The sequence below is a fragment of the Plectropomus leopardus genome, chromosome 20 (genome assembly GCF_026936395.1).
Source record: "Plectropomus leopardus strain MGB_pleo_1.0 chromosome 20, ASM2693639v1, whole genome shotgun sequence".
NCBI lineage: Eukaryota > Metazoa > Chordata > Actinopteri > Perciformes > Serranidae > Plectropomus > Plectropomus leopardus.
Window position 1 is genome coordinate 28,012,192 of NC_142195.1, and position 17,187 is coordinate 28,029,378.

Here is a 17,187-nt window from a genome sequence, read left to right on the forward strand (position 1 = left end):
GATTTAATTCGCCGCATAACATGAGCTACACTCACTGGATAGTCAACTCACCTAAAGCTAACAGTAAAAGTTTAATGTGACTCATTAATCAGCTACTTCATATAATGATATGACTTAAAACAAACACTTTTTGCCAGTTTTTACATATTTCTTTATTTGGTAGAAGTCATTTTGCAGTCCATAGTTGTAACTGTGAGCACAAAGATAAAACACAGCCTTTAAAAGGTTGAAGTGAACAGACTGTTCAGTAAACTTTAAATATACATGCTGTAGGGAAGCTGAAAGGATCAGCATAATGTCATCAAAAATTAAGAATATTTTTGCAGCTACAACAAAGAGAGAGTTGAGTCTCTGCGGAGGAAAACAAACGCACATAATTTATTCAGCGGGGACGCTCTTACATCTGCTTCTTCTGTCCACTCAGCCATGTTGCTGTAAGTTGTGATGTAATACTGCACATGGCAGAGTGTGTGTGTCTGTGTGTGTGTGTGTGTGTGTGTGTGTGAGACGCCTGGCCGGACACACTGCATTGCTTTAGTTAATGCACGGTTGACTTGTGCTCAGCCTCTTGTCTCGTGCTGTTACACATCTGTTGGAGCTACAGCTGAAACGATTTGTTCAAGTTTATCTGCAACACATTTGATAATCAATTAGTTGTATTTCAATCATTAACATCATTATTATTTGTGTTTCATTTTTAAGCCTTTATTAGACTGCAAGAGTAGAGAGATGACAAGAAAATAAGAAAAGAAAAATCAGTTTCCAGCCTCTCAGTTGTGGTTATTTGCTGTATTTCTTTGTCCTCTATGATCGTAAACGGAGCATTCAGAAATTTTGGAGTCGGGGGAGAAAGTGATAGAAAATTTAATCTATATTCAGGAAACTTTATTGTCTGTCATGACAGAAAATCGTTGCAGACGTGGTTTAGCATACACTGCAGTAAATGGACAAAAGTATCAGGCCACACCTCTTAATCATTGAATTCAGGTGTTTCATTTAGTCCCATCGCCACAGGTGTATAACATCTGCATGAACGAGCAAAAATTCCCACAGATACACTCCAAAATCTTGTAGAGAGACTTCTTAGAAGAGTGGAAACTGTTATTGCTGTAAAAATACAGCAACATTTTTACAGAAATGTACAGTTTTTTGAAAAAATACAGTAAGTCTTTATGCTTTGTGGAGCCAATATTACACCGTAAACCTCGAATTATACTGTAGAATACTGTAATTTTACGGCAAAATTCGTCACAGTGAAATTGCTGTAAAAGTACTTTCAGTAATGTAAAGCTTTTTTCAAAATAAAACACCATAAATCTTGATGCTTTTCAGAGCTTTCAGAATGTTACACTGTAAACCCACAGACTGTCACACTCTACTTTAGAATACTGTAATACATTTAACAGTAATATAATGTTGAGGCGATTTACAGTAATGTCACTTTACTGTGAAATTGCTATAAAAGTTCTAACAGTAATGTTCAGTTTTTCCAAATTACAGCAAAACACTGTAAATCGTGATGCTTTTTTGAGCTAATACTCCACTGTAAATCTCACATTTCACTGCAGATTGTCTCTGTAACAGATGCTCCAGGATAAGAGAGAATATGATTGCCTAGTTATTGTTTTTATCAGACCTCATTACTGTAAAACAAAGCAGTCGACTTGCAGACTCCAGCTGATTCTCGTGTTTGCTGTGATTCATGTTAAACACTGTGAATGAGAGGTGAATCTTTCAGAGGAGAGCACATATGGTGTCGAGAGCGAAGGAACAAGAGTGTGAGCATCAGAGAGCTGGGGGTGTGTGTGTGAGTCTGGGAGGAGCTTATCCTGCTGGGCTTACATAATGGAAGTGCTCGGCTTCTTTAATGCAACTGAGAGAGTGAGAGAGAGCGAGGCTGCTGAGGCGACACGCTCTCCATTTCCCTCTCGCAGCCGTGCACGGCGGGAGATGAGAGCTGATGGTTTATTGATGCCCAGCTTGTTTTAGTCGTTGCGTGTGATGCTGTAGAGACAGGCTGACATAGCAACAACACTGCCGTCGCTTAGCAGGTGATCATACGGTTGAAGTCCGGCAGTGGTGAGCTGTGCAGGTATGGACATAGCTGCTCTGCATCAGGGGTACTCCAGTAACATCTACTCGCCTCGCTACCAGGTAGGATTGTCTTTGATTTTTGGCACGGGGTTCAAATCTCAGTGCAGCAGACACAAATACATTTTATTGTCACTGCAACCAGGATTAATTTGGCTCGAATAAGCTCTCAGAAATGATTGTTTTTGTTGATGTTGGTGTTATATTGTATGATGTAGCCTGTGCTTGTGACCAGATAATGTGTAGATTCTGCATGTTTGCGTGCATTTGTTTATATGCGTGTGAGCGCGCTCTGCAGACTTCACATTGGAGGTGTAGATGAATAATGTGGGGTTGGAAAAGTCAGAAACTCTCACATGCAAAGGCATCAAAAACACCACTGATGACACACTGAATGTGCAAACAGAAACATGCTGCTGACAGTGTGAGTCGTGCACGTGATGCATTGATTTGAAAGTCATACGTGTTAATTAAATATTGACTATTGGTCTTTCAAAGCTGCACGTGGCTGAAAATCACTTTGATGATTCATGAGATGTCATTTTTTTGGAGTCACAGACTTGAATGAGAGCCTAAAAGTTTGCATGAGGTGATGTTGGAGGGACTGGTGTCTCTGGGGGTTTTATTTTTAGTTTCACGTGGATTGAACTCATTCTGCTCTCCGCTGACTCATCACAGATATATCAAGGCTTTGTGTATTTTAAGAATTAACTGCAGTTTCACTCTTAATGACCCAGAACGTCTCGTCTGGCTGCAGGGATGTTCAGATACATCGTGGGAGTTTGAGCTTATGGCAGGATTTGTACTAAAATCAAGTACTTGAATATCTTGAAAATAGCATCCCTTTTTTAACAAAGTGCTCCAAAAGTCCTTTTAATTCAAATGATCCACTGGACGTTTTTATATTTTGATCCAAGCTTTATTCATTAAGTCATTATATGTCAATTGCTCAGGATCAGAAATTACTCAATCTTGTCTTTTTAAATTCACCTCACCGTCTCAACCGTTGCGCGTCCTCCCTCTCTTTACTTTCTCAACTCTTAAAACTCATGCAAAACCAGTAGGCCTGTGCTGGCAGTCCTAGAAAATGAAAAAGCTTGAAAAAGTATTTCACAATTTTTATTTCGTTATTTCTAATCGACTGTAGCTGTTATAGATGAATCCACTGTGACGTTGGTCTGTTGGCTTCCATTTTGAAGCCTCATGTTTGGCATTTTAGCCGTTGCTGTCTTGGACTTTTTGGAGCCGGTAGTGCCCATATTTGGACGAGAGGTTGGAGATAACCCGAATGCTAGCCAAGGCAGGATTTCCCTCGCATTCATTTATTTGTGGCGACCAGCCACAATTAAAACATCCGCCGCCACAAATATATTTTCTACTTTGGAGCTGTATAATTCATTAGGAGCGCTGCTGGAATATATATATAGAGTTCAACTGTTTGTAGCACCACACTGTTGGAGTGCAGATGGAGAAGCAGAACGTCAGCAAAAGTTTGGATTCACTCACAAACAGTTGCTCCTATCATCCATCGATCTGATCAGATCAGTTGTGAATGGACTGACAGATCAATTATCCACTCCGGGAATGACAAACTACTGCTGAGGAAAAAAAAAATCTGCGCCATGATCAAAGACCTGCAAAATTCATTTAAAAGAAAAAAGTTTATTCTTCTGGCAAATGCAGACCAGATTTTACTGAGCATGTGTTGTACCTCAGCGATATGATGCATTATGACACTGTGACTTCTCCTCTTTTTAACCTCGTCGCTAGCTGCTAGCTTGGTTAGCACAGTGCAGTTTCAGCCGTGGTTAACTGTGCTTTCTTTGTGCTAATTTTTGCCAGTGAAAAACAGGGTTAAATCAACTTTTATGAATGCAAAAAACAATAAAGATTTAATTTTTTTTTTACTTTATTCAGCTCTTTGTCCAATGTTATAATAAACTGAGTACATTTGGGGTTTTGACTTTTATCAGACAAAATAAGCAATATAAGATCATTTTAGACTCTGGGAAACTGTTTTTTGTTGCTCACCCTCATTTGTTCAGTATTTATGTGAATTGTATGTGCATGATGTAAGGGTTTTATTTGCAGAAGTTATTATAAACAAACATTGTAATTTGGCCTATAACCATAAAAAATACACCAATCAAAAGAGAAAACTAATATATCTGTAGCCAATATTAACAATCATTCAGCAGCACATTTAATGAGTTTTTTCTCTGAAGCTGTTTTTAATTTACTCTGTCATCAAATTGATTCCCAAATAGGCCAAAATGTTGGTGTTAAGTAGTGTCGCATCTATTAGGTTTGCAAAAACATTCTTGACGTACTTCATTTCAAATTTTAACACTGAGCTCATTAGATGAATAAAGTACGAGGACAAGCAGCTCTTCATGTGGAAACAAACTTCACAAGATCCTCTTTAAGATACAAGGCCGTCGCTCCAGACGGGATTTAAAAGTCCCTAATTGCAGCAGTAATTATTCCTGGAGTGCGAGTGAGAAATTAAACCACATGCACGCTCCAGACGGGATTAAAATCTCTGAGAAGCGAAGGTGATGTTAAAATTATCCCACCACCCCTGGAGAAATAAATCCAGCGTAACATTTCGGCTATAAATATGCTATTAAGATGGTAAAAATTATTCCTCTCAGGATGTCCTTTTATTGTTGTAACTTTGTATGTATGTATTCTTTATGACCCTCTTTCCTTTTCTGTCCCTCCGCAGCTCGAGGCTTTAAAACAGCAGAACTCCAAATATCAGGAGGAGCTCAGCCTGTCGAAGGAGCGCAGCAGCTCAGAAACTCAGCGCATCGGAGACCTCTGCAAGGAAATGTGAGTACTCATGATAACTAATGTGTTTTTTCCTGCCGTGTGTCTCCTGCAAAGGTGACCCCCAGCCAGTCAGCCCGTTCATTAGACTGGTGTGGTTAATGTGTCCGGAGGGTCTGAGCTGATGATTAAAAATCCAGTCTGCACAAAGAAAGCGCTGCCCAAACGTTGCTCCATGCAGTTTTATTTAGACATTTAAAAAAACTGTCAGTGCTGCAAATGTCAAATGTGGTATTAGAGTGGCTCCATCTGCAGCTCTCCAGAGAGATGCTTCCACTTGTAAATATGCTTTAAATTGTTGTGTAAAGCCCATAATTAAGCCAGAAGGAGCTATTATGTGATTATGGATATGATGGTGGAGTGGAGTACAACGCACAACACTCATAATCATGGTAAAAAAAATAGAAAACCTTTTGGGTTTTATGGCTTCCATCTAAAAATGTTAGACCATGAGTCCTCAGTGTTCTCATAAAAAATGTTGTACAAGCTTACAGTTTGTTTTTTTTTCTTCTCTTTTTTATTATTTTCTGTCTTTGATTTCCATTAATTTCCACATGGATTAATTATCAAAAAGAAGTCTTGGAGTTTTAGTCAGGTTGCATTATTTTATTATTATTTTTTAATTAGTTTTTATAGAACATTTGTTTTTCCAAAAGATGCTCAATTTATAGTGAAACTGCAAAATGTAAGAGACATAAACATTTCTATCCATGCATAGGAAAATAGATTTTTAAAAAAGAAAAAGACCCTAGTGTACAGATGTACATAAATGTGTTTGTAAAATAAAAAAGGTTAATTATGGGCATAAACATTCTCAGACAAGTTACTTGAAATCTGTTATCAAGTTCTCGACACATAGAAAAACTTTACTACAATACTTTACAAATTACTCAGCATCAAAAGTAATTAGTTATATTACTTGTACTTTTACTCATTACTCAGCCCAGAGTGGAGCTCATGGAAATGAAAACAAATGATTAGTAGTATTAGTATTCAGTAATTTAGCTCTTCACATATATTTATGGTCTGTTATGACAATCTTTGTGCTCTTAAAAGCTCAGTTTTTAAAATCGGCAGCTTTTAAAAACGTTTGTGTTTGTGTTCTTTACCTTTTTGGTAGCGCATCCCATCACACAGCAGCTTCTAGATATTTTTCTGTTGTTTGAAAGCAGATTCACGCAATGCGAAGTCATCTAAGAGCGATGTTTTGTTTTCCCCTCGATGGGACTTAAAATGTGCTCTGTCTCTACGGAGCGGTTTGAAAAATGCATTCAGACTTTTAAAACAGTGCCATTTCTTTGCAAAATTGTTTGCTGTAACGTAAAATGATTAAATTGAAGCGTGAACAAGCACTTTTAAAATCTGTGGACTGATAAGAGCGAAACATGACGAAGCAAAATTTAATACAGACGACTTTGATGGCCTCTGCCGCGGTAAAAATACTCCGTCTTTTAACGTCAGGTTTTTATTTTACTTTGATGTGTTTGTGGTGCATCTCCAGCCTGATGTTGAGTCTATTTATAGATGCTTTGTGTGTGTGTGTTTGTGTGTGTGTGTGTAAGTATGTGGTGTGTTTATGAGTCTTTACATCATTCTGCCACACCTCCCCTGAGTCATGAGAGGGCCCGAGCGGTGACGTCAGACCTCCAGATGGATGTAATTGGCTGAATTATTGTCATCAATATGTAGCATCCTGTAAGAGGAGCAGCAGATGTCAACAAATATCTTTAGTCACAGCGAAACAAGAGCAGCTTCATCCTCTTTCAGGAGGGTCTGCTTTTCTATATTTGCCGAATTAATGTTAAAATGCATGAAGAGTCGTCATGTTTAACACCTCCGAGACTTTGTTAGTTTCCGTCCTGTCTCATCTCCACAATGTGTTCCTCCATCCCTCCTCAGTCTGCTGCTCTTATGTAATCACACCGTCTCTCCTCCTAGGACCGCCTGGCTCCAACATGGCCGCCTCTCTCACTGTGACATCGGTGTGTGTGTGTGTGTGTGTGTGTGTGTCACGTTGTGTGTGTGTTGGTGTGGAATCAATGTGGCTTTTGTGGCGTCCCAGAGAGCAGCTGTAACCACCACAGCTCAGATCTTATACTGTTTTGTGCAGTCGTAAGTCAGACCCTGATTGGTTTGTCTGTTAAACACATCAGAAAAAATATCAAATTAATATAAATCATTTGGGCTGCGACTATTAATATTTTTATTATCAATTAGATTATTTTCCTGACTAAGCCTGTTAGTCTGTAAAATTTCAAAAAATTAAATATAATATTAATCATCTTTATTTGCATTACACCTTTCATACGTAAAATGCAGCTCAATGTGGTTTACATGCAAGAGTGCAAAGATTTCAAACCTGTATATAAATACATGTATACTCTCATACAAATACGCACTTATACATACATACACCCACATACTGTATATACATTTAAAAAATAATAGTAATAATAATAAAAAATAAAATAAAATCATTATACAACACATGTATACCATAGCTCTGGCAGTAAGTTGCAGAACAGGTGGCTGGTGTCTCCGAATGTCCGCTCCGCTCTCATTCTCCGCTGGTGTGTCCGCCTGTGTCTCCCCCGGTGTCCTGCAAAGGTGACCCACAGCCAGTCAGCCCGTTCATTAGACTGGTGTGGTTAATGTGTCCGGAGGGTCTGAGCTGATAATTAAAAATCCAGTCTGCACAAAGAAAAAGCTGTCCAAACGTGGCTCCATGCAGTGTTATTTAAAAAAACGCCAGTGTCTGCTCTGCTCTCATTCTCCGCCGGTGTCTCCGCCAGTGTCTCCGAATGTCCGCTCTGCTCTCATTCTCCGCCGGTGTCTCCGCCAGTGTCTCCGAATGTCCGCTCTGCTCTCATTCTCCGCCGGTGTGTCCGCCAGTGTTCGGTGTATGTAAATTTTACATATTTTTTTGTTCAGTTTCAGTCGTTTTTCGTGAAACATGAAGCATAAAACTGTAAACTTTTAAATTATGGACGATGTAGAAAACAATTTCCCAAGTTAAATTGGAGAAGCTGAATCTCAGCTGCTTCACTCTCTGTTGAATCAGTTTCTCTTTACACCCTGATGGAGAAAATGTGACAGAGACAACTGAAATGTTTTATTCACAAAATAAACCATATTTACTTTATCGTGCCGTTTCCCTTTAACTCCTCCGTGTTGTGTGGATGCTGTGGAGGCTGTAATGTAATTATACAGCAGGCAGCGAAACATTTCCCCAGCTGGTGCTCAGACCGAGCGATTCCTCACACACAGCTTCTCCCTTTGACACAAATCCAAAGAATGACCCACATGGAGCTAATTTCAATTTCTTCAGCAAATCGCTCGGCTCCAAAATCCCAAATATCCAGATCGATAAATTCCCAGACAACGCAGTCTGTGCAGCTGGATCTAAATTTGATCTTGCGCTCAGATTACAGCGTCATTTTTATAATATCCTGATGGTGTTTTTCCCTCGTGCACGTATGTGTACTGTATCACTCCTGTATCAGCACTGCAGAGTGAATAAACCCCTCAAACTGTGGTTTTAAAAGCTGTCAAATCCTTTAAGATGTTTAAAGTAGCAGCAGATATTTATACCACCAGATGGCTTTGAGTCTGCAGATTATATCAGAATAAGAGCTGTTCTTGTATTACATTTACTTAACTTTACTGATTCACTCTTTTCAACATTTTGCTGTTTTAGAAAATTCTAAGAGAGAAATAATTGACTTGAATAAATCGTGAATTTTAAACCAGAGAATTTTCCAATGACCTTGGTTTGCTTTAAAGCTTCTATAATCAATATTTTACTTTAACAATGGATGAATGACTAATAAAAATAATAATAACTTTATTCATATTGCACCTTTACAAACAGTCAACAGAGCAGAAATGGGATACATGTTAAACAGATGTGAAGACATCTGGCTCCACACCAGCTTTAAGCACAGAGCGGTGCTGGTGACACAGATATACTCTCTCAGACTCTCCTGCCTTCAGCGCAGCACGTTAAAATGTGTCACCTCCTTTTTTCTCTCCTCCCTCGCAGTGAGGAGCTGAAGCTGGCCTCCCAGAAGTCTCAGCATCTTGACGAGGTACTGACCTTTTAATAAAATGTTTCTTTTATAATATAAACCACTTCCTTCATCCTGTTATGTAGATCAGAGTTTGTTAAGTCAGAAACGGCGATGTGATTAATAGGTTTTGGCATCGCGAGGATTTACGTCCTGCTGTGAGGGAACTCTTGAAGCTCAGACGGTTTTAGCTTCTATTTAAATGCCTCTATATTTGCGTGTGTGTGTTTGCTTCGCAGCACAATGACGAGCGAAACAGTCAGCAGCCAGACATGAAGACCAGGTAAGAGATATGTTCCTTATATATGTGTATATGTGCTCTTAATCTGACTTTGTGGACTCTGGCTATAATGTATTCAGAAAATAGTAATAAATTGCTGCTTTTTAAATACTGATGTGTTATTTAGTTGATAGTTATAGATCTTTAGTAACTGATAGTTAGTTAAATTAAAAGTTAATAACTTTTTCTCCACCTCTGGACTTATTACACACTGACTCATAACTGGTATCACCCTAATTTAAAAGCATGGTTTGGATTTTTTTGTGATCAATTTATTTTCTTGTATTGACATCCACTGTACAGCATATATCAATGAACAGGTCATTCTTAAAGGGGTTATAACATTACATAAAATCAATGTTTAAAAGAGAAAACGGCTGAAATAAGACAAAAAAAAAACAACAATCACCCGCCAAAGGGATGAACAGCCCCCATGGGATCCAGACCACCGACTCCTGAAAAAATATAAATGTCTCAGAGCTTTTAAGGTTATTTTGGATGTTTTTAAAGTGGTGTCTGTAGTCTGAAACGGAAGCTAAGCAATTAATAAATACATTAAAAAATCAAAATTAGCTGAAGTTCACACTATATGTACAATATTATTGCTTAAACTTACATTTGACCGAACAAGACAAACAAACTAATAAAAAAACAAACATACAAAAAAAAAAAAATCATGCATAATGGTATTCTTACTGTTGCTGATATGCAAAGCGGTTATTTTACTATGCACTTAGAGTATCAAAAGTAAAAGTACTCATTCGGCAGAAAAACCCCTGTTAGTATTTTACTGTTAAATTTTGTTGTGGAGCTTATTTTATTTACTTCAAATATTGTTGGGTAGTTTTAATCTGTAATAATGCATCATATATTATAACCTTTACGTATTTGGAAGTAAAACCTCAATCTGAAAAGTAAAAAAAGTAAAAGTAATAAAAAAGCACAATACTTGCCTCTGAACTGTGTTGGAGTAGAGGTATAAAATACCTTAAAACAGAAGTAAAAGTACAACAAAAACAGGTGCTATTCCTATCAGACTTTTTCATATCTGATAGTACAGTTAGATTATTACTTATTAAATAATTGACATTAATTCATTGTGTCTCTTATTATTTGAATCCGTCTCTAAGTCTGGAAACAGTAATCAGAGGATTAGCGCGTCTCAGCCTTCAAAGCAGCGACTGAAATTAGAGTTTTTGGTGAAGTGGTGATGACTGACGTCTGATGAACGTCTGATGAACGTCTGATGACAGCCGCGGATCAAAGTCGTGGGTTTGTTGTGAGATCAGAGCGACAGAGTAAAGGAGGAGCGATGTGAGGAGCGGCTGACAGCTCTGTGGTGTCGGCCGGAGGGAAGCAAAGAAGCGATGCACAATAATTAGAGCAGAAATAACAGATTTGGAGGGAGAAAGTGTTCTCAGGTAAACACGAGAAAAAACAGGAGAAGTGATTCAGCGAAACGACTTCACATCCAGTTTGACTTATCGAGCTGGCAGCTGTAGCAGAGATGTTCTCGAGGTGTCAGCTGGGCGCCACTGATCTGTTTTAAGTGATTTTGGAGGCAGGTGGTTAAAATTTACGGCTCTATTAATCGACTGAGCTGCAGCCAAGATGATTTTTGGTTGCAAAATTATATTGAATTTTTGGTTTTTCACTGTTTTATTATCGTGCTGCTGAAAAATGCAGCATCATTTATGTGTTTGAATTAATACAATATTCAAGTGAAGTCAGGGTCGTGTTTTAAAAACAAAAGCAAAAAGCGATATATTTCCATGCATTTAGAAGTAAAATATCTCTTTTTTTCTACAGAGAAACAATCTCTAATCAGGAGACGGTGGGGGAAATAAACTTCCAGAAATCCACCGGAGCCTTAATCTCAGACAAAGACCGCGAGCTAGAAACTCTGAGGAACGAGGTACGCACGCGACTTTCATTTCATTTCTTTTAAACGTCATTCTGAGCTGTTTTAAGGGATCGATGTGTCTGTCGCTGCAGATCGCGGTGCTGCGAGGAGAAAACGCCATGGCCAAGACGCTTCATTCGGCCGTGGAGACGTTGGAGAGAGACAAAGCTCAGCTGCAGAGCCGAGTTCACAGTCTAGAGCAAAGGCTCATGGGAACGCAGGTGTCAGAGGAAGAAGACAGGGAAGCGCCACCGTCAGGTGAGGAGACGTGATTAGAGTTTTCACTGCTCTGATGAGGAGTTTTATTCTTTTTGTCAAACTGTTTTCTGGTTTCCTCTGCAGGCGATGCAGCTCTGGAGCAGCTGAGGGAGGAGAAGGAGTTCGCTGAGGGGCAGGTGAGACTGTCAGGACGCCGTCAAATCAGCTCGTGTTCAGGGTTTTTATCTGCGCTCACACGAAGCTGATCTGTGTCTCCATTCGTCTCCTTCAGATCAACTTCCTGAACAGCGTGATCGTCGACCTGCAGCGGAAGAACGAGGAGCTGAAGATCAAACTGAAGAAGCTCGCGCTGGCCGAGTTCAACGGCAACGACGGAACAGATGGGTGAGAAAAATATAAAATAATAGAAAGATAAATAATAGATAAATAGATAATAGAAGACTGATGCTTTTATGTATTTCTGTAAATTGAATATATTTGTTTTCTGGTCAAACTTGTCATTTAAATAGAAAGTAAATATCAGATTAATAATGATAATAGTAATAGTAGTTTTAGTAATAATAATAGTAATAATAATAATAAAATGTATTTGTATAGCACCTTTCATACAAGAAATGCAGCGTAACGTGCTTTACAAGAAAGAAATTAAATGCACCAAGTGCTTCACATCAAAACACATAAAAGACAAAAAGACATAAAATCAATCAATAAAAATAAGCATAAAAATAGAGTATATCAAATTAAGGAAAATATAACATCTTAAAGATGTGCATCGGTACGTAAGTGCAAAAATAAAAGTCAGAGTTGTGAGCAGCCATGCTGGCTAATTTGTGCTGCACCAACTACACTTAGTAGTTTAAAACAACAAAACTACAGTGTGAGTTCATGGAAATGAAGGAACGTGTTTAAAAACTGATGTGTTTTTAATAACGGTGCAGAAGAAGAAGATAAACCACTCACTCTTTCCTCCAGGTTCGTCGAAGGTGTATCAAAGCGGGAAAAGAAGGCGACCCCGCGTCTGTTCTGCGATATCTGCGACTGCTTCGACCTCCACGACACGGAGGACTGTCCCACTCAGGCCCAGAGCCCCGACTCGGTACCTCACACCACCTATCACGGCAAGCCGTCCGACGAGAGGCCCTACTGCGACATCTGCGAGGCCTTCGGACACGCCACAGAGTCCTGCAACGACGACCAGACCTTCTAGTAGCTCCAAAAAAACTGTATCTACATTTTAATTCCTTCTCTTTCCTCTCAAACACGACTCACCCTCCGCTCTCCCACAACGCAGCCCGACTAAATCCCCTTCAGATTTTTCCATATTGTATTTTTATACTGTATTTATGCATATCACTGGTAGCCACCGTCCTGATCGAAAATCCTTTTTCTCTAAAGGTAAACTGTAATGCAGAATGCTCGTCCAAATATGCTGCTTTGGTGCAATATCGATGTTTATAACAAAAAGGAATCCGTCCTCTGCACTTCGTCGTTTTTTATCGTGTTGTTTTGCATTTCGGTTTGTTTCTAAAATAAGAAAAATTGTTGTTTTTTTGGGGCTTTATTTGTTTTTTTAGCAGAAAATGATGCAACTTAATTAAGCACAGTTCAAAGTGAAGGGAAAATGAAGCGACTCTACATTCCTCAAGTCTGTGCGACTGCAAACCAATCAGAGACTGATACTGCCATGTTAACTTTTCACTATTTTTTATTTTTTATATTTTATGTTTAGCAATATTTGGAAATGCTTCTTCCAGCATATCAACCTACGACGGAGTGTTAGGGCCGCTGTCAGGAAAAAATAATTTCTTAAAGTTTTAAAAAAATAAGATGTGATATTGTGAGAAAAGGGCAGGATTTTAAGGGAAAGCATTTCAATATAAATGTAAAAACTTTACTGCAAAAACGCTGTAATATGAAAAAAAGTAATATTTCAAGGGAAAAATTGCACTTTAGAGGAAAAAAGTTGCAACATTTTAAGAAATAAACGTGCATTTCAGGAGAAAATGTACAGGTTAATAGGAAAAAGTTGTATATTTTAAGAAATAAAAGTGGGCATATTTTAAGCAAAAAATGCACAATTTAGAGGGAAAAAGTTGTAAATTTTAATAAATAAAAATCTTTATATTTGGAAACAAAATGTACAAATTAGAGGAGAAAAGCTTTAATATTTTAAGAAATAAAATGCCCAATATTTCAAGAGAAAATATACAGCGTAGAGGAAAAAAGTTGTAATATTTTTTAAAAAACAACCTCAAATTACAAATCTTATCTTAACCTTATCTACAAAAAAATTTAAATGATAAAAACATTTATTAAAAAATAATTTTAATAATAAAAGTTAATACTAATTAAATACTCCATCTTGCCCTCTTTCGTTAAACAATTCCAATTTTTTGATTATAAATGTTACTTTATTCTTGAAATATTAGCACTTTTCTTTAAATATTACAACATTATTTCCAATATATACTTAACTCTCAAAATAGTATTTCTTTATTGTTGTAGTACTTTGACACCATTCTGGGCTAATAATAAAACAACTCTTTTTGAATTATTACAACTTAATTTTCTATATTTTATGACTTCTTTTACTTGAAAAATTAAGATTGGCAGGAATTTTCATAATATTATGATTATTCTCAATAGAGAATACTGACTTTTCTTGGAATATTACATCATTGTTGAAATATAATGATCGTATTCCATATATGAAAAATATTATGACTTTTTTTCTCAACCTTATTATTACATTTATTAGTTATTCGTCTTTTTTAGTAGCCCTAGTACTCCGTCGTAATCAACCTAAATGTTAATCTATGGAAAACTGTTTATAGTTTGTAACATGAGGGAAGCTCAGTCTTGACTTTGGAAAATGTAGCTTTCGTTATTCCAGAGCTTTCAACTGCATCTCACTGTCCTCCTCCTCAGTAGACGGAGTTTAGAGTTAATGAAGACCATGAGATGCACATGAAGAAGACAGCGAAAACTGTTAAGTGGACTTTGAGTTAAAGGGCCACTCCGCAGACTTTATACGTCAAGGTCAGTTTACAAACTTGTTTGTTTACTTACTTTTTGGTTTTTTTACATGACGTGGCTTTACACCTTTTTTTTTTATACAGAATAATCTCATTTCTCATGGTCCTTATAAAAAATGTTCTGGAGCTTTCATTATATTATAATTTTATTATAATTTTTCCAAGTTGTTGTAAACTTTTAGGTGTTTTAAGGTAACCTTTGAACCCTTAGCAAATAGGCATCATTTCTTTTAAAAACATGGAAAAAAGGCAAAAAGCAAGTGCAGAAAAATTTGCAAGAAATTGGTTAAGAGATGAAGAAAATGACCCGAAAATGAAAACAAAAAAGAGAGAAAAAAACAACAAAAAAAAATGGAAACTACCTGGAAAAGAAGTCCCAAAATACATTGCCTAATTTTAAATGCATAATAATAATAAGCAGAAGTATTGTTTTCTTGATGTTTTTTCTGTTATTGATCATTCTCTAATGATTCTCTCTTTTTTAAAGATGGTTTTTATTTACAAACCTTATGCTATTTGCAGGGCATTTTATGATAAGTTGCTGATTGCCTTTTGTTTTTGAAAGAAAATTTGTTTACATTTCTAACGTTTAAATGCTTGTGAAAGGACAAAACTTATATCGGTTTCAAAGGGTTAAAAAAAATTCTGAGCACTTTAATGATAATAGGTTTGAAGTCTATGTTTAAAAACCAGCTCCAGAATAACTGCTAAATGGACTTTGTGATGAGATTGTTTTGTCTCAAAATGTATGCGTGAATAATTTTTTTCCATAGATGAGCACGGAGGTCGATATCCTCGAACCATGCCGCCGAAAGTCACAGAGGATTCGTTGATGATGTTGCATTTTGTTATTTATTGTCTGCTCTTTCACTAACCAGTGATATTCCTACAGGGACATAAGCTCGCACTGATTTAAAGGTGTACAGTCTGAAGGAGGACTACTGTAGTAAAGGTGAAGAATTCCCAGATGGAAACTGTAGAAGACTAACTCAGGCCCTGTCTACATGTATACAGAGAGTTTTACCCTCCGTAAAAAATCAAAAACACAAAAATGTCCACATGACCTGACAAGATATCTCCGTCCACACCAGAATGCAAAAATAACTCAGCATGCCCACAGAAGTAAAGATGCACCGAGTGGCGGAAATTTGGCTGGATCTGGATTTAGCAGCTAAGAAAATGTAAAGAAACCAGGAGGCCGCTGTTATTGTTTCTGACTCAAATTAATTCCCGACCCAAATATTTTTATAATATGTATGATTTGCAAAATATATATAACAAATATATATGCAAAATAACGCTGATTTTTCAAAAACCTTGGGAATAAAAGGAAATATCCTGCAATTTGCAAGATATTAGTAGATTTAGAGATTAGAGAAAAAACAAACACTAATTATCAAAATTATATATTGATAATTATGTCACAGAATTATCATTATTTTTTTCCGGGTAAATTCCTTGTTTGTTTTTGCTAGTTTGGGGTTTTTTTTTTTTCTTATAGGTTCATTTTTTAAAGGAATTAACCAACCTGTCCAGGTTTCAAAGTGTTAAAAAATGCTTGAAAAAAAATGCCTAACATTTCTCTTGTAGAAAAATGAATTTTCTCTCGAGTCAGCTTGTGTATGAGGTCTTAAAAATTAACAGCTTAAAGGTTGGAGTATTTTTTTTTCTCCATTAGAGCAGTGTAAGTCGTAAAAAGAGAAGTGAAATTATCTTTTATTTAAACATTTTATACCTGTTTAACATCTTTCTTTTACGCGGCTCAATTTTCTATAGAAAAGTGTCTCATGTGGACAGACAACGTAAACAGAGGTGGCCTGCCATTGTTTTTCTTGGCGCTTATTACACAACGAAACTATAGACACAAACCGGAGTTTTGAAAATTCTGCACATTAGAAAACATTTTCAAAAATCTCAGTTCTGGTGACCAAAACATAGAAAAATATCCGTTTTCAACAGCATCTGTGTACATGTAAACAGGGTTTTGTAGTTTTGCACTGTCCACTTTAAAGATTCTTTAAAACAAACAGCGCTTTAACTTTATGATTCTGAACAAAAAGTGATTTTCGCTCTGCCCTCTTTAAAGATTAAGTTTCACATTTTGTGAAATCTGTTTTGTTTTTTTTTTTGCTTTCTGGCAGAAAATTATATATTAAAGCACAATGATAAATCTGCAGATTGCTCCTTTCATAGAGAGATATTAGCGGCATCAATCATCTCATGCAACTCTGCCAGAAAGCAAACAAGCGAATTTCCCAAAATGTGGAACTATTCCTTTAAACTAACCGTGTATCGCAACATGCATTTGACTTATCTTGTTCTTGAGCACAATTTTGGATCATATTGAATCTTCCAGTGTAACAGTGTATTATGATACATGACGTGACTAACCGTTGAGTCTGTAAATACTAATCAGAGGCCTGGCTCTGATAAATGTGTACACAGTGCCATGAGACTAAAGATAGCTTTTATGTGGACTACATTTTATTTTTCTGCCCTGTTGATAAGATTAAGACATTGTATAAGGAGAAAAAAAAGCCCATTTGTATAGACTTTAAAAACATTGTGTACTTTATAAGTGATGCGTCTAATTATCAGTGTAATGTTTTATATATGTAACTATTTCAGGCACCATCTAGAAGTGGTTACGAAGCTATTTTACAGATGTTGACGTGGTGTAAAATGTCACTGTTTTCTATGTACTGTATACTCCTCAACAGTCCAATAGAAATACTAAGAAAAACAAACACGTCTATGTTT

At 36.9% G+C, this 17,187-nt stretch overlaps 1 protein-coding gene across 2 annotated transcripts in view; it reads left to right on the forward strand.

The window, feature by feature from the left end:
* clip1b (CAP-GLY domain containing linker protein 1b) overlaps positions 1-17,174 on the forward strand; it is a 39,056-nt gene extending 21,882 nt beyond the window's left edge. For both annotated transcript variants that reach the window (XM_042509766.2, XM_042509767.2), the window contains 8 exons: positions 4,820-4,926; positions 8,966-9,011; positions 9,230-9,273; positions 11,080-11,185; positions 11,266-11,431; positions 11,516-11,568; positions 11,664-11,776; positions 12,365-17,174. In XM_042509766.2, the coding sequence (XP_042365700.2) occupies positions 4,820-4,926; positions 8,966-9,011; positions 9,230-9,273; positions 11,080-11,185; positions 11,266-11,431; positions 11,516-11,568; positions 11,664-11,776; positions 12,365-12,599 (870 nt within the window). In that variant the 3' untranslated portion in view covers positions 12,600-17,174. The remainder of the gene's footprint in view (positions 1-4,819; positions 4,927-8,965; positions 9,012-9,229; positions 9,274-11,079; positions 11,186-11,265; positions 11,432-11,515; positions 11,569-11,663; positions 11,777-12,364) is intronic.
* Positions 17,175-17,187: the final 13 nt, after the last annotated feature.